The sequence below is a fragment of the Globicephala melas genome, chromosome 19 (assembly GCF_963455315.2).
Source record: "Globicephala melas chromosome 19, mGloMel1.2, whole genome shotgun sequence".
In the NCBI taxonomy this organism is placed as follows: Eukaryota; Metazoa; Chordata; class Mammalia; order Artiodactyla; family Delphinidae; genus Globicephala; species Globicephala melas.
The window spans coordinates 31,929,544-31,951,806 of NC_083332.1; the positions used below are offsets into that span (position 1 = coordinate 31,929,544).

The 22,263-nt window shown below is 37.3% G+C and overlaps 1 protein-coding gene across 2 annotated transcripts in view; it reads left to right on the forward strand.

Moving 5' to 3' along the window:
- Positions 1-22,263, forward strand: part of RBL2 (RB transcriptional corepressor like 2) — a 47,040-nt gene that overhangs the window by 14,505 nt on the left and 10,272 nt on the right. Inside the window, exons 8-18 of one of the 2 annotated variants that reach the window (XM_060288381.2) lie at positions 750-936; positions 1,086-1,250; positions 9,271-9,437; positions 11,604-11,713; positions 12,428-12,531; positions 13,620-13,757; positions 15,231-15,395; positions 15,914-16,025; positions 18,607-18,876; positions 19,076-19,356; positions 19,457-19,633. In XM_060288381.2, coding sequence (XP_060144364.1) covers positions 750-936; positions 1,086-1,250; positions 9,271-9,437; positions 11,604-11,713; positions 12,428-12,531; positions 13,620-13,757; positions 15,231-15,395; positions 15,914-16,025; positions 18,607-18,876; positions 19,076-19,356; positions 19,457-19,633 — 1,876 coding nt within the window. The remainder of the gene's footprint in view (positions 1-749; positions 937-1,085; positions 1,251-9,270; positions 9,438-11,603; positions 11,714-12,427; positions 12,532-13,619; positions 13,758-15,230; positions 15,396-15,913; positions 16,026-18,606; positions 18,877-19,075; positions 19,357-19,456; positions 19,634-22,263) is intronic. The other variant, XM_030832959.3, reaches the window with a different exon arrangement.

A 22,263-nucleotide genomic window follows, 5' to 3' on the forward strand; every position in this document is an offset into this window, starting at 1 on the left:
GCGGAGCATGGGCTCTAGGCGCGCAGGCCTCAGCAGCCGTGGCTCACGGGCTCCAGAGCTCAGGCTCAGCAGCTGCGGCTCACGGGCCTACTTGCTCCGCGGCATGTGGGATCCTCCCGGACCAGGGCTCGAACCCGTGTCCCCTGCATTGGCAGGCGGATTCTTAACAACTGTGCCACCAAGGAAGCCCGAGTTTCATGTTTTTATTGTTTGTGTCCTGGAAATTTAGAATATGTCTTGTGGCAGAATATAGGGATGCAGTAAAAAATTCTGTCAACTATTACTCGAAGCACATGTTTTAGATTTATTGAAAACTGTATGGCCGTTCTTTAAAGCTTTAATAGTTAAGCTTTTGGATCATGATTTTTGAAATAAAGAAATTCTTTTGGAACTACACAGGGGAAGAATGATGATGTGGAAGTACTTAGGTCTTCAAACTTGCCTGGAGCAGCTAAGAAAGATAATTAGGCTTCTCACCAGAAGCTGTACCTACCAGGCAGCTTGGTACAGGATACCCATCCTGAAATACTGTCACCAAAATATACTTACTGTACAATGCATGAGCATAATGGAGCAAGCGTGCATTTTATACTCCTCAGTTTTTATAATTAACAGTGATCCCACTAAAACTTAACTTTTACAAAATTATTAGAATTTTTAGTAAATGAAAAAAATGAAACAAGTAGCCTAAAACAACTGAAATGGCAGTTCCGTGAGTATACATTTTGCCTATTTTTTTTCCCCTATAGTAAAGCCATCAATAAGGCCTATGAGGAGTATGTTTTATCTGTTGGGAATTTAGATGAGCGGATTTTTCTTGGAGAGGATGCTGAAGAGGAAATTGGGACCCTCTCAAGGTGTTTGAATACTGGTTCAGGAACAGAGACTGCTGAAAGGGTGCAGATGAAAAGCATCTTGCAGCAGCACTTTGACAAGGTGAGTTGAGCCATGCCAGAAGAGTGGAAATACAGGAGCAGACATGCCAGAGGTTCTATTTTATTTTGGTAATTGTGTGTGTAGATGCGTTTTACTTGCTTCCAGTGTGAAAAAGAAAATTCACATCCTACTTATCTTAATTGAAAAAGTTATCTCCCAGGAGATGGAAACAACCTAAGTGTCCATCATCGGATGAATGGATAAAGAAGATGTGGCACATATATACAGTGGAATATTACTCAGCCATAAAAAGAAACGAAATTGAGCTATTTGTAATGAGGTGGATGGACCTAGAGTCTGTCATACAAAGTGAAGTAAGTCAGAAAGAGAAAGACAAATACCGTATGCTAACACATAGATATGGAATTTAAGAAAAAAAATGTCATGAAGAGCCTAGGGGTAGGACAGGAATAAAGACACAGACCTACTAGAGAATGGACTTGAGGATATGGGGAGGGGGAAGGGTGAGCTGTGACAAAGTGAGAGAGTGGCATGGACATATATACACTACCAAACATAAAATAGATAGCTGGTGGGAAGCAGCCGCATGGCACAGGGAGATCAGCTTGGTGCTTTTTGACCACGTAGAGGGGTGGGATAGGGAGGGTGGGAGGGAGGGAGATGCAAGAGGGAAGAGATATGGGAACATATGTATATGTATAACTGATTCACTTTGTTATAAAGCAGAAACTAACACACCATTGTAAAGCAATTATGCTCCAATAAAGATGTAAAACAAAACAAACTAACAAACAAAAAACACTTTTGGGGCTTCCCTGGTGGCGCAGTGGTTGAGAGCCTGCCTGCCGATGCAGGGGACATGGGCTCGTGCCCCGGTCCGGGAAGGTCCCACGTGCCGCGGAGCGGCTGGGCCCGTGAGCCATGGCCGCCAAGCCTGCGCGTCCAGAGCCTGTGCTCCACAACGGGAGAGGCCACAACAGTGAGAGGCCCGTGTACCACAAAAAAACAAAACAAAACAAAAGAAAAAAAAAACACTTTTGAGGACCAACAAAAAAAGTTATCTGTATGTTTACTGTTTTAAATTTTGTCAACCTTGACTTTCAAAATTTTTGGTTAGATCTGGGAAAAAGAATTTACTATAAATGTAAATGAATGTATCATGCTGATGATTGTTGGTTTTGAGAAGATGGGCCAGTAATATACAGCCCATATTGAACATAGTAAGTGTTTAGAAAATGTTGATTGACCCAAATTGGTACCTTCATCTAAGAGACTAGAGAAACTGAGAATCTGTAGTCTTCAAGAAAGTTCTGTTAAACTGAGTTTCAGGATCATGTGTATATTTCATGCAGACACTTAGGATGATGGCGACTAGGAGTTTCCCTTTGTTGTGTGGTGTTCATACAACAGAAAATAAGCACCTTCTGACAGGTGCTTCCAGAGGCAGTGTAGCTAATTCCAAGGGGTAACTCACCTGTAAGACCAGACTTAAGACTGGTTTGCTTTCTCATTCAACGAATATTCTCAAGGTATGCTGTATGTCAGATTGTGTCCTGGACACTGGGGCTATGTCAGTGAACAAAACAGCTATGAATATCCTGGAATTTACTGATGGCTTGGATCTAGGGTGTGAAAAAAAAGAAAACAGTGATGACTCCAGTTGGGTGAATGGTATAAAAGCTAAAGTCCTTACAAATGCCTAAAAAGTCTTCAGTGATCTAGCTGTGCTACCTCTCTGAATTCATCTCCCACCACTTTCCTCCTCACCCTTTCCACTCATGCCACATTAACCTCCTTTTTCATTCTTCAGATATGCCAAGCATACTCCCAACTCAAAGCCTTTGCTCTTGCTGTTTTCTCAGCCTAGAGCATGTTTCTTCAAGATGCTCATGTGGTTTACTTCCTCGCTTCCTTCAGATCTCTGATAACCTGACTACTGTATAAAATAATAACCACTAGCATCCTCCCCTACCTCAGGACTTGCTTTCCCCCTTACTTTGCCATTAGTGTTCCTGTTAGTATTTATCAGTGTCTGATGGTTGGTAGGTAGGTAGGTAGAAATAAAGAATTGTTTGTCTCAAGATAATAAATACATAGAAAGAGAGAGAGAAGGAGAGAAAGGGAGGAAGAGAGGGAGAGAGGAAGAAAGGAAGGAAGGATAGATGGATTGTTTATTATCTGTCTCCCTGCATTAGAATATAAGCTTTATGAGGTCTATGACCAGTGTTGTATTCAGTGCTTGTAGGCATTCCATAAATATTTACTATTTACATTTATTGAGGGGAAAGAACAAGTCTAGCGGGGAAAAAATCAAGAATTAGAGTTATGAGCACGTTAAGGGTGAGATGTCTTTTAAATATTCTAGTAGAGGAGTTAAATAGGCCATTTAGAGATACAAGACTAGAGCTCACAGCAAAAGTAAGGGCTGTATATATATATATATATACCCTTAGGATATATATAGTGTCATTAGGATATGGATGGCTTTTAAAGCCATGGAATTAAGAGAGGTTACCTAGTAGTATGAGTTGATAGACAATAAAAGAGGTCTAAGAAGTTAAAGAGAGACTCTTCTTGATCAGAATGCACAGGAAGCTTTAAACTAAGAACTTAAACAGGGCTACCAAGAAGCCCCATGCTGACCTTGAGGACTACAGGCAGGAAGTTGTTTGTGGTTGTCGTATGTCATTTCCTTTGTGGAAGTGCTGCTACCTGTGGGCCACGTGGTGAGATGCTGCTGGCTGCTGTTGCTTCTCCTCCCAGCAATGCACTGGTTCATAAACAGGGAAGAAGGTGGCTGTAAGAAAAGCTGTTAAATATAGGGAGAAATCTTCTGAATGTAGTTAATCTACGTAGATCATCTTATTGACCTAAAAAAAATAAGAGAATTAATTTCTTTGAAACAAAGTGAAAGTCTTGGCTCTACTCTTGTTTAATTCACAGAGAAGACACATATAGATTTATTTCTGTATGGCGAATTACTGTGTTTTTCTGTATCTCATGAAACTTGAATAGTTCTGTTGCCAGGTAAAAATTTTGCTGGGTGTTTTTACAACTATCTCTAGAATAAGCACATTTAATACATAGGGAAATATAGTCTATCTTGAATAGTAAAAAACTCTTTAGCTATCTTAACCTTTCAGAGTTTGTTGGAAAAATTAGAAAAGATATTTTATTAGCCTATGTATTTTTTTAACATCTCTATTGGAGTATAATTGCTTTACAATGGTGTGTTAGTTTCTGCATTATAACAAAGTGAATCAGTTATACATATACATATGTTCCCATATCTCCTCCCTCTTGTGTCTCCCTCTCACCCTCCCTATCCCACCCCTCTAGGTGGTCACAAAGCACCGAGCAGATCTCCGTGTGCAATGCGGCTGCTTCCCACTAGCTATCTATTTTATGTTTGGTAGTAAATATATGTCCATGCCATTCTCTCACTTTGTCACAGCTTACCCTTCCCCCTCCCCATATCCTCAAGTCCATTCTCTAGTAGGTCTGTGTCTTTATTCCTGTCTTGCCCCTAGGTTCTTCATGACCATTTTCTTTTTTTTTTTTCATATTCCATATATATGTGTTAGCGTACGGTATTTGTTTTTCTCTTTCTGACTGCCACTCTGTATGACAGACTCCAGGTCCATCCACCACACTACAAATAACTCAATTTTGTTTCTTTTTATGGCTGAGTAATATTCCATTCTATATATGTGCCACATCTTCTTTATCCATTCATCTGTTAATGGACACGTAGGTTGCTTCCATGTCCTGGCTATTGTAAATAGAGCTGCAATGAACATTTTGGTTCATGACTCTTTTTGAATTATGGTTTTCTCAGAGTATATGCCCAGTAGTGGGATTGCTGGGTCATACAGTAGTTCTATTTTTATTTTTTTAAGGAACCTCCATACTGTTCTTCATAGTGGCTGTATCAATTTATATTCCCACCAACAGTGCAAGAGGGTTCCCTTTTCTCCACACTCTCTCTAGCATTTATTGTTTGTAGATTTTTTGATGGTGGCCATTCTGTCCGGTGTAAGATGATATCTCATTGTAGTTTTGACTTGCATTTCTCTAATAATTAATGATGTTGAGCATTCTTTTATGTGTTTGTTGGCAATCTGTATATCTTCTTTGGAGAAATGTCTATATGGTCTTCTGCCTAATTTTGGATTGGGTTATTTGTTTTTCTGATATTGAGCTGCATGAGCTGCTTGTACATTTTGGAGATTAGTCATTTGTCAGTTGCTTCATTTGCAAATATTTTCTCCCATTCTGAGGGTTGTCTTTTCATCTTGTTTATGGTTTCCTTTGCTATGAAAAAGCTTTTAAGTTTCATTAGGTCCCATTTGTTTATTTTTGTTTTCCATTTCTCTAGGAGGTGGGTTAAAAAGGATCTTGCTGTGATTTATGTCATAGAGTGTTCTGCCTATGTTTTCCTCTAAGAGTTTGATAGTTTCTGGCCTTACATTTAGGTCTTTAATCCATTTTGAGCTTATTTTTGTGTATGGTGTTAGGGAGTATACTAATCTCATACCTTTATATGTACCTGTCCAGTTTTCCCAGCACCACTTATTGAAGAGGCTGTCCTTTCTCCACTGTACATTCCTGCCTCCTTTATCAAAGATAAGGTGACCATATGTGCGTGGGTTTATCTCTGGGCTTTCTCTGCTGTTCCATTGATCTATCTTTCTGTTTTTGTGCCAGTACCATACTGTCTTGATTACTGTAGCTTTGTAGTATAGTCTGAAGTCAGGGAGCCTGATTCCTCCAGCTCCATTTTTCTTTCTCAAGATTGCTTTGGTTATTCGGGGTCTTCTGTGTTTCCATACAAATTGTGAAATTTTTTGTTCTAGTTCTGTGAAAATGCCGTTGGTAGATTCATAGGGATTGCATTGAATCTGTAGATTGCTTTGGGTAGTATAGTCATTTTCACAGTGGTGATTCTTCCAATCCAAGAACATGGTACATCTCTCCATCTATTTGTATCATATTTAATTTCTTTCATCAGTGTCTTATAATTTTCTGCATGCAGGCCTCTTGTCTCCTTAGGTAGGTTTATTCCTAGATATTTTATTTGTTTTGTTGCAATGGTACCTGGGAGTGTTTTCTTGATTTCACTTTCAGATTTTTCATCATTAGTGTATAGGAATGCCAGAGATTTCTGTGCATTAATTTTCTATCCTGCTACTTTACCAAATTCATTGGTTAGATTTAGTAGTTTCTTGGTAGCATCTTTAGGATTCTCTATGTATAGTATCATGTCATCTGCAAACAGTGACAGTTTTACTTCTTCTTTTCCGATTTGGATTCCTTTTATTTCCTTTTCTTCTCTGATTGCTGTGACTAAAACTTCCAAAACTATGTTGGATAAGAGTGGTGAGAGTGGGCAAACTTGTCTTGTTCCTGATCTTAGTGGAAATGGTTTCAGTTTTTCATCATTGAGGATGACGTTGGCTGAGGGTTTGTCATATATGGCCTTTATTATGTTGAGGAAAGTTCCCTCTATGCCTGCTTTCTGGAGGGTTTTTATCATAAATGGGTGTTGAATTTTGTTGAACGCTTTCTCTGCATTTATTGAGATGTTCATATAGTTTTTCTCCTTCAGTTTGTTAATATGGTGTATCACATTGATTGATTTGCGTATATTGAAGACTCCTTGTATTCCTGGGATAAACCCCACTTGATCATGGTGTATGATCCTTTTAATGTGCTGTTGGATTCTGTTTGCTAGTATTTTGTTGAGGATTTTTACATCTATGTTCATCAGTGTTATTGGCCTGTAGTTTTCTTTCTTTGTGACATCTTTGTCTGGTTTTGGTATTAGGGTGATGGTGGCCTCGTAGAATGAGTTTGGGAGTGTTCCTTCCTCTGCTATATTTTGGAAGATTTTGAGAAGGATGGGTGTTAGCTCTTCTCTAAATGATAGAATTTGCCTGTAAAGTCATCTGGTCTTGGGCTTTTGTTTGTTGGAAGATGTTTAATCACAGTTTCAATTTCAGTGCTTGTGATTGGTCTGTTCATATTTTCTATTTCTTCCTGGTTCAGTCTCGGAAGGTTGTGCATTTCTAAGAATTTGTCCATTTCTCCAGGTTGTCCTTTTTTTTTTTGCGGTACGCGGGCTTCTCACTGTTGTGGCCTCTCCCGTTGCGGAGCACAGCCTCCAGACGCACAGGCTCAGCGGCCATGGCTCACAGGCCCAGCCGCTCCGTGGCATGTGGGATCCTCCCCGACTGGGGCACGAACCCATGTCCCCTGCATTGGCAGGTGGACTCTCAACCACTGTGCCACCAGGGAAGCCCCCACGTTGTCCATTTTTTTGGCATATAGTTGCTTGTAGTAATCTCTCATGATCCTTTGTATTTCAGCAGTGTCAGTTGTTACTTCTCCTTTTTCACTTCTAATTCTATTGATTTGAGTCTTCTCTCTTTTTTTCTTGATGAGTCTGGCTAATGGTTTATCTATTTTGTTTATCTTCTCAAAGAACCAGCTTTTAATTTTATTGATCTTTGCTATCGTTTCCTTCATTTCTTTTTCATTTATTTCTGATCTGATCTTTATGATTTCTTTCCTTCTGCTAACTTTGGGGGATTTTTGTTCTTCTTTCTCTAATTGCTTTAGGTGCAAGGTTATGTTGTTTATTTGAGATGTTTCTTGTTTCTTAAGGTAGGATTGTATTGCTATAAACTTCCCTCTTAGAACTGCTTTTGCTGCATCCCATAGGTTTTGGGCCGTCGTGTTTTCATTGTCACTTGTTTCTAGGTATTTTTTGATTTCCTCTTTGATTTCTTCAGTGATCTCTTGGATATTAAGTAGTGTATTGTTTAGCCTCCATGTGTTTGTATTTTTTACAGTTTTTTTCCCGTAATTGATATCTAGTCTTGTAGCGTTGTGGTCGGAAAAGATACTTGATACGATTTCAGTTTTCTTAAATTTATAGCCTATGTATTCATGCTTAAATTCTTGACATTAAGCTATATCTTTTTCATATTTGTGTTCAAGAATTTCACTTAAACTTATTTCTCTGAAGATCTGTCTGCTTTGGGGGGAAGAACTGTGATAGGTTCTAGTAACTAAAGGTAAAGAAGGGCAAGAAGACTGAAGAAGGCTGTTCTGCATCAGGTTGTATTCTGCATCTAAGAATGTTTGTTTTATCCTCCTGTGAAGCAAATTTGATTATTTTTTAATAAATTTATTTTATTTATTTATTTTTGGCTGTGTTGGGTCTTCGTTGCTGCGCATGGGCTTTCTCTAGTTGCGGCGAGCTGGGGCTACCCTTTGTTGCATTGTGTGGGCTTCTCATTGTGGTGGCTTCTCTTGTTGTGGAGCATGGGCTCTAGGCACGTGGGCTTCAGTAGTTGTGGCACATGGGCTCAGTAGTTGTGGCTTACAGGCTCTAGAGCGCAGGCTCAGTAGTTGTGGCGCACGGGCTTAGTTGCTCCACGACATGTGGGATCTTCACGGACCAGGGCTTGAACCCATGTCCCCTGCATTGGCAGGTGGATTCTTAACCACTGCGCCACCAGGACAGTCCAAATTTGATTATTTAGATGAGCTTTTGTTAAATCATGGATTTCATTTGGGCCAGATTTATTCTCAGCTTTCCTTTGTCAATCTTTGAGTAATTACAAAAATAGCAGTAGATGGGAACGGTGAAATTATGTTTGTCAGAGATAGCCTTAATATTTTCAGGCTTATGTTTGCCTTCAAGCTCAAGTTTTTGTTTTTTTGTGGTACACGGGCCTCTCACTGTTGTGGCCTCTCCCGTTGCAGAGCATAGGCTCCGGACGCGCAGGCTCAGCGGCCATGGCTCATGGGCCCAGCTGCTCCATGGCATGTGGGATCTTCCCGTACGGGGGCAAGAACCTGTGTCCCCTGCATCGGCACGTGGACTCTCAACCACTGTGCCACCAGGGAAGCCCCAAGCTTAAGTTTTGAAGGAGGAATAATAGGGAACTATGCCTTATCTTAAACATTTAACCTTTTTTTTATTTTTACTTTTTTTTTTTGGCTGTGCCACACGGAGTGGTTGGTGGGATCTTAGTTCCCTGACCAGGGGTTGAACCTGGGCCCTCAGCAGTGAAAGTGTGGAGTCCTAACCACTGGACTGCCAGGGAATTCCCATAAACATTTAACTTTTAAGAGACAAACTTCTTAGTTGTCTAAAGTGCAGATTGTCCTTTCACACAATTTCACATGGATAGTCGTGGCTCTTGGTGGTGTAACGTTTAAATTCCAAGAATAATGACAGAAATCACTAATATTTATTGATAATATAAAGTTCTGATTAGCTTGAAATTCCCGTTCATGAAGTAATTGAAAGTAGTTTAGGTCTTTTTGACCTAAAATAATGTTCTTCTTCCTCCTCTTTAGTCTAAAGCACTTAGGATCTCTACCCCACTTACTGGTGTGAGGTACATTAAGGGTAACAGCCCTTGTGTGACTCCAGTTTCTACAGCTACACATAGCTTGAGTCGTCTCCACACCATGCTCACAGGCCTCAGGAATGCACCAAGTGAGAAACTGGAACAGATTCTAAGGTTAGTTTGAGCCATTCTTGTCTTCTAAGATTTGGTTGTTGACTATTTTCCAATTTTCTATTTTAATTTTTCACCCTTTGTGCCTTAATTCACCCATTGATAATTTTATATCAATTGCATGCTCAGTTCTGTTGTTAGTCCTTAGAGGACATAGCAATATAAAACGTATGAATAGAAAATGACCCTTTTTTTCTCAGTATCTTAGTCTTCTTGGGCTGCTATAACAGAATATGGTAGACTGCTTATAAACAACAGAAATAAATTTCTCACAGTTCTAGAGGCTGGAAGTCCAAGATCAGGATGCTAACGGATTCAGTGTCTGGTGAGGACTGCTTCCTGGTTCATAGATAGCTGTCTTTTGCTGTGTCCTCATGTAGCAGAAGGAGGCAAAGGAGCTCTTAGGGTCTCCTTTATAAGGGCTCTAATTCCATTCATGAGGACTCCACCCTCATGACCTAATCCCTCCCAAATGCCCCACCTCCATACACCATCACATTGGGGATTAGATTTCAACATATAAATTTGGGGCAGGGGGTAAGGAGGGGGGCAACACAAACATTCAGTCCATAGCTCTCGATTATTTTTTAACATAGTTCAGGAGATAGTAACTAATAACACTAGACAGTGTAGAATAAAGCACCAAACTATCTATTACCAGTTGTTCTCTCTTAAGATTTCAGGGAAGCAGGGGATCTGTAAAGATGGGTGTTTGTCAAAGGGCTTCAGGAAGAGGATTGGACCTGAGCAAATTTCTGAAGGGTTGGTCAGATTTGAAAAGATAGCCAGTTAGATTCATAACCAATGTAAAACCACTGTAACTTTCTAAGTTTTATGAAACACCCTTAGCCTGAGAAGGAAGTCAACTACCTTTAGTTCCTTTGATCTGTCTGATACTAGTAGGAATATCAGGGAGCATTAGTGAAAAACACAATAGACTGAATTTCATTACCTGTGCATAATTTTTGGCAAATTTATTTGACAAAATTACGTCCAAGACTGCTCCTGTTCCTAAAAATTTATGATTTAATGATGTAGACTCTATAGGAGCCAATTTGATTTCTGGTGATGTGGTGTAAGAAAGCTCTGTATAAACATAAAATAATTTCCCACTCATAGCTAGACTCATTAAATACCAAGGCTGACTAATTTTCCTGTACATTTTCATGAAGTCTACTTTATTCATAAACTTGATTGTGATTGACACCCAACAGGGTTTGTCTGTATGGCCTCTTCCTAAGTCATATTTCTCAGATGGACCTTGTTTACCTAGAATTCAGAAGCATTTTATAAATACATTTTAGAAGCCTGTCTTAACTGTTATGTCTTCCAGATCTCTTTACAGTCTCTAACTAGGAGTAGCAGCTTCTTTAATCTTAAATAACCATTAGTGGAGTTAAATATTGCCAGTAGCTACTAGGTAAAACCAAAGGGTCCTGTTTTTGTAACCTCTGTGTATGTTCATAAATAAAATTCTGCTTGCATATGATATTCAGTAGCCATCTCTACCAGGATTATAATTGATTATATTTCCTTTATAATTTTCTAAACTTGCTGCATTTTTATAGAGAATATTTATGTTTATGATCAAGATAAAGACATAGTTGTTACAGAAGCCCACATGGTGATCATCTGTATTATGCTTCTGCATTGAACATATATTGCCTTTCTAGTAAAAAAAAAAAAATCAATGAAATAAACTTCATTTTAGAGGAAAAAATGTAGAATGCCAATAATGATTTATATAAGTTTGTTGTAGTATAGATCATATACCCCTTCATTCTGTTTTTTTCTAGGAGTTCTTAATAAGAGTTGTACTGCCCTCTAGGGAAACAGTTGAGGGCAGTTTTGTTTGTCATCAGTGATTGCAGATGTGTAGGCTAGGTGGGTCATGCACGTCAAATAGGCACTGGTCAAAGTTCCTAAACTTAACTGCAGTAAAAGGTACAGCTCCATGAAAGAAATATTTTTTCATTCAAATGGTAATGCTAACACCTTTGATAAGGAATTATGGGATCTCCTGGATTAATAGGGAAGTGTATAGTTTCTATTTGAAGTATTTTATATTTACAGGTTAAAATTACTCTGAAATTACAGAGTTGTAAATAGTTTATCACTTTGTGACTTGACAAAACCTTTAACTCAGATAATTTCTTCTTATTTTTTTAGGACATGTTCCAGAGATCCAACCCAGGCTATAGCCAACAGATTGAAAGAAATGTATGAAATATATTCTCAGCATTCCCAGCCAGATGAGGATATCAGTAATTGTGCTAAAGGTAAGGCTTAATATTATCTATATTGCTCTCATCTTTGAACTTTAACTACATGCATTCCTTTCTTGGAAACCGAGTCAGAAATATGAAGAAAAAATTTGACTTTAGACTGAGAGCCAGAATATGGATGTCCAATTTTTCTGTCAACCAACTGATTTCTGGGCCATTCTCAATAAGAGAGAAATTTTAGACTGATAATCTTTATTATGTTGGACTTCTGGCACTTTAAAAAAATCTTTGGTTTTCATTTGTAGGCTGGATTTTCAGTATAGAACTATAGTGATTCTTCAAAATGATAAGAACAAGGACAGAATATAATAGTTGTTACATGCCCAGACCCATTGGAGTTGTTTGATGTCATGAAGTATGAATACCAAGTAGGAGTGGAATAATAAACCAATTACATATGTCTTAGCATAGAGCTGCTCTATTCAAAATACAAAAAAAAAAAAAAAGTGTGAATCTTGATGGAATGCTATTGCAGTTTTTATGTGCAAACTTCATTTCACAATTTTAGAAAAATTTCAGTGTTACCATGAAGATGAAATTAAGGAATCTTAGGGATGATTGAAATAGCAACTGTAGGAAGTGCATGTATATGAAGTGTTGGGTTGGTTTTTAAATTTTATTCTGCTGTAGGGAATGGGATGGATCCTCATTTTCCCCAATATTTATGTTCTTTGCATGTGATTTTTGTGTTTTTTATTATTTATGCAGAAATTGCCAGCAAACATTTTCGTTTTGCAGAGATGCTTTACTATAAAGTGTTAGAATCTGTTATTGAGCAGGAACAAAAAAGACTGGGAGACATGGATTTATCTGTGAGTAAATAGCTAATGTACTGAGCACCACAATAAAATGTAGTTTCCTTTCAGCCCCACCCACCAAGAAAAAAGCCATTATTGAAAAAATAATATATGGCTTTGAGGGAATAAGATTGGCATCTAAGAAAACTTGTGTTCTGAGTCCTCTTACCTCCAGTCCCCCACTTAGTGTTTCTCATTGCAGCAGTTTCTGTGGGTAGTAAGACTCTGTAGTCAAGGATTAAAACATTCAGACTTAACCTTAATTGAGGTTTTTAAATAACATAGAGTTTTAATTCAAGCCATGTATAGAATAAATTGAGTATTGACTATATAGGAATTTAACATAAACATTCAACCATTGATCTTTGGCTAAGATAATTTTTCTAGATTGTACAAGTGATATTACTTTTAATGACATCAATAAAAATAATTTTTTTAAAATTAATTTTTAAATAAATTTTAGAGAAAATTGTAAAATTGACAAATAATTGTTCTAACTCCTTGTAACTATTTACACTTCTCTTATTCTATATAAAAATATGGCTGTGTATACAATGGAATGTTACTGAGCCATAAAATAGAGTGAAATTCTGCCATTTGCAGCAACATGGATGGACCTAGAGATTATTATGCTTAGTGAAATAAATCAGACAGAGAAAGAAAAATACAGTATGATATCACTTACATATGGAATCTAAAAACTATGCAAAACAGAAACAGACTCACATATATTGAAAACAAACTTGGGTTATCAAAGGGGAGGGGGAAGGGGCAAATTAGGCGTATGGGATTAACATATACTAACTACTGTGTATAAAAATAGGTAAGCAACAAGGATATATTGTATAACACAGTCAATTATAGCCATTATCTTGTAATAACTTTATTTAGAGTATAATCTGCAGAAATACTGAATCACTAGGCTGTATACCTGAAACTAATATAATATTGTAAATCAACTGTACTTCAATAAAAATATTATATGGCTGTATATGGTTGTAGGAATTTAAAAGGCTGTTTTAGGACAGTTTTTTTTTATTTTGAAAACATACAGAAGGGTATATAAAGGTTTCTAAATGTTCAAGCTTTGTTTTTTTTAATAGGGCATTCTGGAACAAGATGCATTCCACAGATCGCTCTTGGCCTGCTGCCTTGAGGTCGTCACTTTTTCTTATAAGCCTCCTGGGAATTTTCCATGTATTACTGAAATATTTGATGTACCACTTTATCATTTTTACAAGGTATTTTTAAAAATCTGAAACTGATGAGGAAATTGTGGATGAGATCTACTTCCTGTGGTTAGCCATCTAATTCATTTTAATATATGAGTACATTTCTTCTATTTTTAATTACATATTTAATAATTTCCACTCTAAATGGGGAGCAGAGAAGAAATAGGAGTCTTAAGAACTATATATATTCTTTCAATGTATTGTATAGACCTATTTTGTGTAAAAGTTTCATATAATTCCTCCTTTTGTCTGATAAAGTCTTTTAGAATACTTTCATTTTATGAGCTAAGAAGGTTTTAGAAAAGTAGCAAACATATCACTAGCTAATCATGATAGCAACCTTCTTTTTTTAAAAAAATTTTTGACTTATTTATTTGGCTGCGTCAGGGCTTAGTTGCGACACACGGGATCTTCGTTGTGGCATGAGAGATCTTTCATTGAGGTGCGCAGGCTCAGTAGTTGTGGTGCACAGGCTTAGTTGCCCTGCGGGCACGTGGGATCTTAGTTCCCCGACCAGGGATCGAACCTGCGTCCCCTGCATTGGAAGGCAGATTCTTAACCACTGGACCACCAGGGAAATCCCCACAACCTTCTTTTTTATTTTATGAAAATTAAATGAAAGTGTCTTTCAAAAAAAAAAAATTCCTTTTCACATATTATATAGAAGCACAGAGTTATAGCATTGATTTGGTTTCCCTCTTAATATTGATTTAGTGTATGGATTTAATTCTCCTATAGTAGTCAAAACTAATTTTTATAGTGGCATAAACTGAATGTTCAGAGTTTTTAAATGTGAAATTTTGGGACTTCCCTGGTGGTGCAGTGGTTAAGAATCTGCCTGTGAATGCAGGGGACACGGGTTCGAGCCCTGGTCCGGGAAGATCCCACCTGCCACAGAGCAGCTAAGCCGGCAAGCCACAACTACTGAGCCCACGTGCCACAACTACTGAAGCCCGTGCGCCTAGAGCCCGTGCTCCGCAACAAGAGACGCCACCACGATGAGAAGCCCGTGCGTCACAGTGAAGAGTAACCCCTACTCACCGCAACTAGAGAAAGCCCATGAGCAGCAACAAAGACCCAATGCAGCCAAAAATAAAATAATAAATAAATAAATATATTAAAAAAAATAAATATGAATTTTGAGTAATGTTTTTTAATCTCAATAGACAAGGCATGTTTTTTAAAGATTTTTGAAATTTTTAATTTAAAGATTTTTTGAAATGTATCACTATACAAAAGATTTTATATAATTCATACATGCAGTTTAAATAATTATTTATAAAGATAGTGAAAGGAAGAGCACCTGTTTCAAAATAGTACTATTCTTTAAACTTGTAATTTTTGATAAATTGACTTTTTTGTTTCTATAAATATGTAAAAAAACTTAAATAAGTTTACCAATTTTGCTTTTGCACTTGAACAATTTTTTTTGTTAAAAAATTATTGTTACTAAACAAACCAAGACATTTTTTAAAATTTCAGGTGATAGAAGTATTCATTAGAGCAGAAGATGGCCTTTGTAGAGAGGTGGTAAAACACCTTAATCAGATTGAAGAACAGATCTTGGATCATTTGGCATGGAAACCAGAGTCTCCACTCTGGGACAGAATTAGAGACAATGAAAACAGAGTTCCTACGTGTGAAGAGGTTTGTGAAAAGATGTTAACATCTTTCTATGATAAAAGTATATCAATATATAGTCTATTCATAATTCTCTTTTACCGACCACAGTTAAACTTAGCATCTTCCTCATAAGTATGGGAGGGTAATAGCTGGGTTTAATTTGGTACAATCACCCCTATATCTAAGAGGAACCAAGAGTCAGAAATAACTTGTGACTGCCCCAAGGTTTCAGTGACAGAGTAAGAGTTCAGTGTTCTTTCTTGATTTTCTAATCAAGTTTCAATATCTTAAAATGGTTGTCTAATTCTCTAAATCAGTAATGAAGGTTAATTTATATTTAGTATCCAATTATTAGATTAGAATTTTTTAAGCCTGCCAGAATTTTTTTTAACTTCAGTATGAAAGTGGAAAAGACAGGGGATTTTATTTAGGTGGAATAACTGATGAGCCAAGATAGTTTTCTTTTGCCTTAGATTATTATTATATTTCTAATTAAAATACTCTTTTGAATAATGGCATTCTGTGTAAACATTCCCTAATAGGTCATGCCACCTCAGAACCTGGAAAGAGCGGATGAAATTTGTATTGCTGGCTCCCCTTTGACTCCCAGAAGGGTGAGTGAAGTTCGTGCTGATGCTGGAGGACTTGGAAGAAGTAAGTTTAAAATATTAAGGGAAGTATTTTGGGGCCTAGCATCTGGAGATTTAAATTCCATCTAAAACTACAAGTGAAGTTAGTAGGGTGTATATAGAAGAAAATATTCTGTACATTATAATACCACATGGATCACTTTAACGCTTTTGAAAAATATTAAAGAACACAGGAAAATGCGTGCAAAGTCAAGTGTCTTTTAAAATAGATAGAATGCTGTATAGTAATGTGATTCCTATTTATTAAGTGTATCTTTTTTCTATAAGCATGCAAAAGGGCTGAAATGGAAAAACCAAACTATTAATGATTATTGTTGGGTAATAGAATTCTAGGTGATTTCTGTAAATTTTTTAAGATGAATATGTATTACTTTTAAAATCGGAAGAAACAGAAAAATCTTCTTAAAGGTAGAGTGTAAGATCTAATTAGGTACAGATGAGCCATTGAGTTAAGAGGACTGAATGGCCTGAGCATGTTCAGCTTCTTTTTTTTTTTTTTTTGGCTGCGCCTTGCAGCTTATGGGATCATAGTTCCCTGACCAGGGATTGAACCCGGGCCGTGGAAGTGAAAGCAAGTCCTAACCACTGGACTGCCAGGGAATTCCCAAGCATGTTCAGCTTTGACTCTTGTCAGTTGAGCAGTGCTACCCTGGTTAATACAACAGCATTGCTGGCCCTGAGGTACAGAAAAGGGAAATTTTGCTTTTCATCTGGTTACATTTTAGGCAGTTCTTTATAACATCTGCCAGGTGCAACGTTTAAGTTTACATCAGATAAAACTACTTTTTAAAAAAAGCAATTCTGTAAATCCAGAGAGTTCTAAATCCTTGGATTCCATTAGAAGGACATTCTTGTTTCTAGATCAACTTTTTAATGTAATTGATAAGCACTGGCTATAGAAGAAAGATCAGTTTTAAAATGAGGAATCACTCTATGTCAGTGCATATTCAATGAATATGGATGATCTATATGAAAACTTACTCATTTTTGAAAGAAGAGGCATAAAGGCTTAATGGTTTATTTTTCTGCTTATTATCCACTCAGACCCATAGATCTGATAGCTGGTCTTCCTCAGTCCTATTTCTGTAGAGTTTTTCCTTCCCTAATCAATGGATTAGGACTTGACTTTAAACTTCATTTTTTTGTACTTATCACTTCTCCATTTTCATGAGGTCTTTTAATATTTTACAAGATAATGATCATAATTTGAAACACTTTTTTTTTTTGGCCATGCCCCACGGTATGTGGGATCCTAGTTCCCCACCCAGGGATCAAACCTGTGTCCCCTGTGTTGGAAGCATGGAGTCTTAACCACTGGACCGCTAGGGAAGTCCTTGAAACACTTTTAAAAAAATTTTATTGAAGTATAGTTGATTTACAATGTTGTGTTAATTTCTGCTATATAGCAAAGTGACTCAGTTATACATATTCTTTTTCATAATGGATTATCAAAGGATATTGAATATAGTTCCCTGTGCTATACAATAGGACCTTGTGTTTTTTCCAGAGATAATGATCATAATTAGTGTATTCTTCCTAACTCTGCAGCTTTGTTCCAAATATAAATCTAGTACATTTATTTGCTTTTGTATCACCAGGAAATTATAATGTTAAGCCGCAGTCTGTCAGAACTGCTCCTGTCAGTCCTCTTATGAACTCCCTACATAGATTTTAATATTTAAAACCCAGTGATGTGCAGTTTTTACAGCTGGACATGGAAGAGGGAAAGGGATGCCTCTCAAAAATTCAGACAGTGGTGTGAATACTTAACTGTAATGGTTAACAGAGTTTCTGTGTGGGATGTTGAAAAAGCTTTGGAAAAGATGGTGTTGGTGTTTGCACAGCACTGTGAATGCAGTGCCGCTGAGCTGTACACTTAACAGCGGGTGAAATGCCAAGTCCTATGCTATACGTATTTTACCACAATTTTAGAAAGCTAGTAATATACCCAGAACCACTGAACTGTACAATTTAAGTGGGTGAAATATGTGTGAATCATATCTCAGTAAAGTTGTTTAAAAAAAAAATAAACTAAGCTTAATTGAATCCAAAACATGTATGTCCATTCTTGCTAAAGAACCGAATTGAATTTTAGTAACTTTCTACATGTAAAAAATGACAAAGATGAAAATGCATAAAACAGGGGGTAAATGCTCCCAGATGATACGTAGTAATATCAAATCCATCAAGTCTTATCAAGTAGTATCTTTACAGTGAAATCACATCTTACATGAGTGTTCTGTAGGAATTGAATATGGTAGAAAAATAGAAAATTATTTAAATTGCCCCTCAGTCCTCAGGACCCTGTGGTAGTGGAGGGCAAAGTCTAGTTTGATTTAGCAAAAGGTGGAGTGAAGAAGGGAACACTGTGAGACACATAGAGAAAAATCCTTCCTTTAAGTCTTGCTCTTAATAGTATTCAGTTGAATTTTCATTCATTGAATGTAGCTATGATGTGACTCCTGTAATTTTTGTTTTTTGATTATATAGTATTTCAAACACTAATTGGTTGTGAACATCACTTCTAGGATGGAAGTCAGATCTGTCTCCTTGAGTTAAATGATTTTTTTTTTTTTTAACCCTAGGCATAACGTCTCCAACCACATTATACGATAGGTACAGCTCCCCAACAGCCAGCTCTACCAGAAGGCGGCTATTTGTTGAGAATGATAGCCCCACTGATGGAGGGACACCTGGCCGCATCCCCCCACAGCCTCTAGTCAATGCTGTCCCTGTGCAGAATGTATCTGGGGAAGCTGTTTCTGTCACACCAGTTCCTGGACAGACTTTGGTCACCATGGCAACAGCCACTGTCACAGCCAACAATGGACAAACAGTGACTATTCCTGTACAAGGTAAGGAAGGCAGAGTTGAATATTGCGTTCCTTCTCTGTGGCACTTATTAGAAAGTTACTTGAAATTTGGCTGGAATGATGATATGAGAGAAGAGTGGGGGAAAGGGGTTGGGAGGGGAAATAATTGAAAACCTCCGCCTGGAGAATCTTATAGTATCAACATTTTCTTCATGCTTTTTTTCTCTGAAACAAATTTTAGGCATTGCCAATGAAAATGGAGGAATAACATTCTTCCCAGTCCAAGTCAATGTTGGGGGGCAGGCACAGGCTGTGACTGGCTCCATCCAGCCCCTCAGTGCTCAGGCCCTGGCTGGAAGTTTAAGCTCTCAACAGGTGACAGGAACGACCTTGCAAGTCCCTGGTCAGGTGGCCATTCAACAGATTTCCCCAGGTGGACAACAGCAGAAACAAGGCCTACCTTTAACCAGCAGCAATATTAGACCCAGGAAGACCAGCTCTTTATCGCTTTTCTTTAGAAAGGTAATTTTTCTAAAGAAAAATGTACCCTTACCAGTTCTAGAGCTTGGGAAATACAAGGGTTAGATAAACAAAGTTTGAGATATTTTTGTTTATCTACTAGGTTTATCACTTAGCAGGTGTCCGTCTTCGGGACCTTTGTGCTAAATTGGATATTTCAGATGAACTGAGGAAAAAAATCTGGACCTGCTTTGAATTCTCCATAATTCAGTGTCCTGAACTTATGATGGACAGACATCTGGACCAGTTGTTAATGTGTGCCATTTATGTGATGGCAAAGGTGAGTACCATTAGGAATTTAAAGGAAAAAGTAAAGATGCTACTTCCTTACTCTCAGAACACTTTTAACAGCTTTATTGAGATAAAATTCACATACTGTATAATTCACTCATTTAAAACGCACAGCTCAGTGGATTTTAGTACATTCATAGGTATGTGTGACAATCACCACAGTCAATGTTGGAACATGGTATTCCATTGTATGCATATATAATATTTTGTTTACCATTCATCAGTAATGGACATTTAGATTATTTCTACTTTGGGGCTATTATAAATAACGCTGCTATGAACATTTGTATACAAGTTTCTGTGTGGACATCTTTTCATTTTGCTTCTGTATATACCTTAGGGTGGATTGCTGGGTCATAGGGTAAACTCTATGTTTATTTGAGGAACTGCCAGACTGTCTTCCAAAGTCATTGCACCATTTTACATTTCCACTGATAGTATATGAAGGTCCTTATTTCTCCATATTCTCATCAACACTTTTTATTATCTGACTTTGTTTTTTAAAATAATTTATTGAGGCGAAACTCACATAACATTACCCATTTTAAAACAAACGTTTCTTAGATCACTCCCTAACACCATACACAAAAATAAGCTCAAAATGGATTAAAGACCTAAATGTAAGGCCAGAAACTATCAAACTCTTACAGGAAAACATAGGCAGAACACTCTATGACATAAATCACAGCAAGATCCTTTTTGACCCACCTCCTAGAGAAATGGAAATAAAAACAAAAGTAAAGAAATGGGACCTAATGAAACTTAAAAGCTTTTGTGCAGCAAAGGAAACCATAAAGAAGACCAAAAGACAACCCTCAGAATGGGAGAAAATATTTGCAAATGAAGCAACTGACAAAGGATTAATCTCCAAAATTTATAAGCAGCTCATGCAGCTTAATAACAAAAGAACAAACAACCCAATCCAAAAATGGGCAGAAGACCTAAATAGACATTTCTCCAAAGAAGATATACAGAGTGCCAACAAACACATGAAAGAATGCTCAACATCACTAATCATTAGAGAAATGCAAATCAAAACTACAATGAGATATCATCTCACACCAGTCAGAATGGCCATCATCAAAAAATCTAGAAACAATAAATGCTGGAGAGGGTGTGGAGAAAAGGGAACCCTCTTACACTGTTGGTGGGAATGTAAATTGATACAGCCACTGTGGAGAACAGTATGGAGGTTCCTTAAAAAGCTACAAATAGAACTACCATATGACCCAGCAATCGCACTACTGGGCATATACCCTGAGAAAACCATAATTCAAAAAGAGTCGTGTACCAAAATGTTCATTGCAGCTCTATTTACAATAGCCCAGAGATGGAAACAACCTAAGTGTCCATCATCGGATGAATGGATAAAGAAGATGTGGCACATATATACAATGGAATATTACTCAGCCATAAAAAGAGACGAAATTGAGCTATTTGTAATGAGGTGGATAGACCTAGAGTCTGTCATACAGAGTGAAGTAAGTCAGAAAGAGAGAGACAAATACCGTATGCTAACACATATATATGGAATTTAAGAAAAAAAAATGTCATGAAAAACCTAGGGGTGAAACAGGAATAAAGACACAGACTTACTAGAGAATGGACTTGAGGCTATGGGGAGGGGGAAGGGTAAACGGTGACAAAGCAATAAAGAGGCATGGACATGTATACACTACCAAACGTAAGGTAGATAGCTAGTGGGAAGCAGCGGCATAGCACAGGGAGATCAGCTCGGTGCTGTGTGACCGCCTGGAGGGGTGGGATAGGGAGGGTGGGAGGGAGGGTGATGCAAGCGGGAAGAGATATGGGAACATATGTATATATATAACTGATTCATTTTGTTGTGAAGCTGAAACTAACATACCATTGTAAAGCAATTATGCTCCAATAAAGATGTTTAAAAAAAAAAAATGAAACTGGAAAAATAACAGTAAAGGAAGATCAAGCCTCAAAAAAAAAATAAAAAATAAAAAAATAAAACAAAAAAATAAAACAAACGTTTCAAGTTTTAACATTGGTAACTTTTTTCTTCTTTTTCAAGGTTTGTTTGGCTAGTCTAAATCCCTTGAAATTCTTTATGAATTTGTCAGTTCTGACTTCTTGTCACAAAGAAGTCAGGTGGGGTTCAGATAGAGATGATGTTGAGTCTGTAGATCAGTTTGGGGACTATTGCTATCTTAACCATATTTCACTTTCTGATCAATGAACGTTTGGGACCTGTGCTTTTCTTTATGGGTAGTTTATTGATGGATGATTCTTTTTCTTGTTATGAGTCTATTCAGATTGTCTGTTTCTTCTAGAATCAATTTTGGTAGTGTATGTCTTCCTAGGAATTTGTCTGTCTCCTCTGGGCTTTCTAATTTGTTGGCACACAGTTGTTCATAATATTCCTTTTAGTCCTTTTTATTCTTTGTCAGTAGTAATTTAACAATCTCTCTTTTTATCTTAGTGTAGCTGAAGGTTTATCAATTTTGTTGATTTTGTCAAAGAACGAGATTTTGGTTTCATTTATTATTATATGCTCTAATCTTTATTATTCCCTTCTTTTTGCTTGCTTTAGGCTTAGTTTTTTTTTTTTTTTTCCTGGCTGTGCTGCACGGCTGGTGGGATCTTATT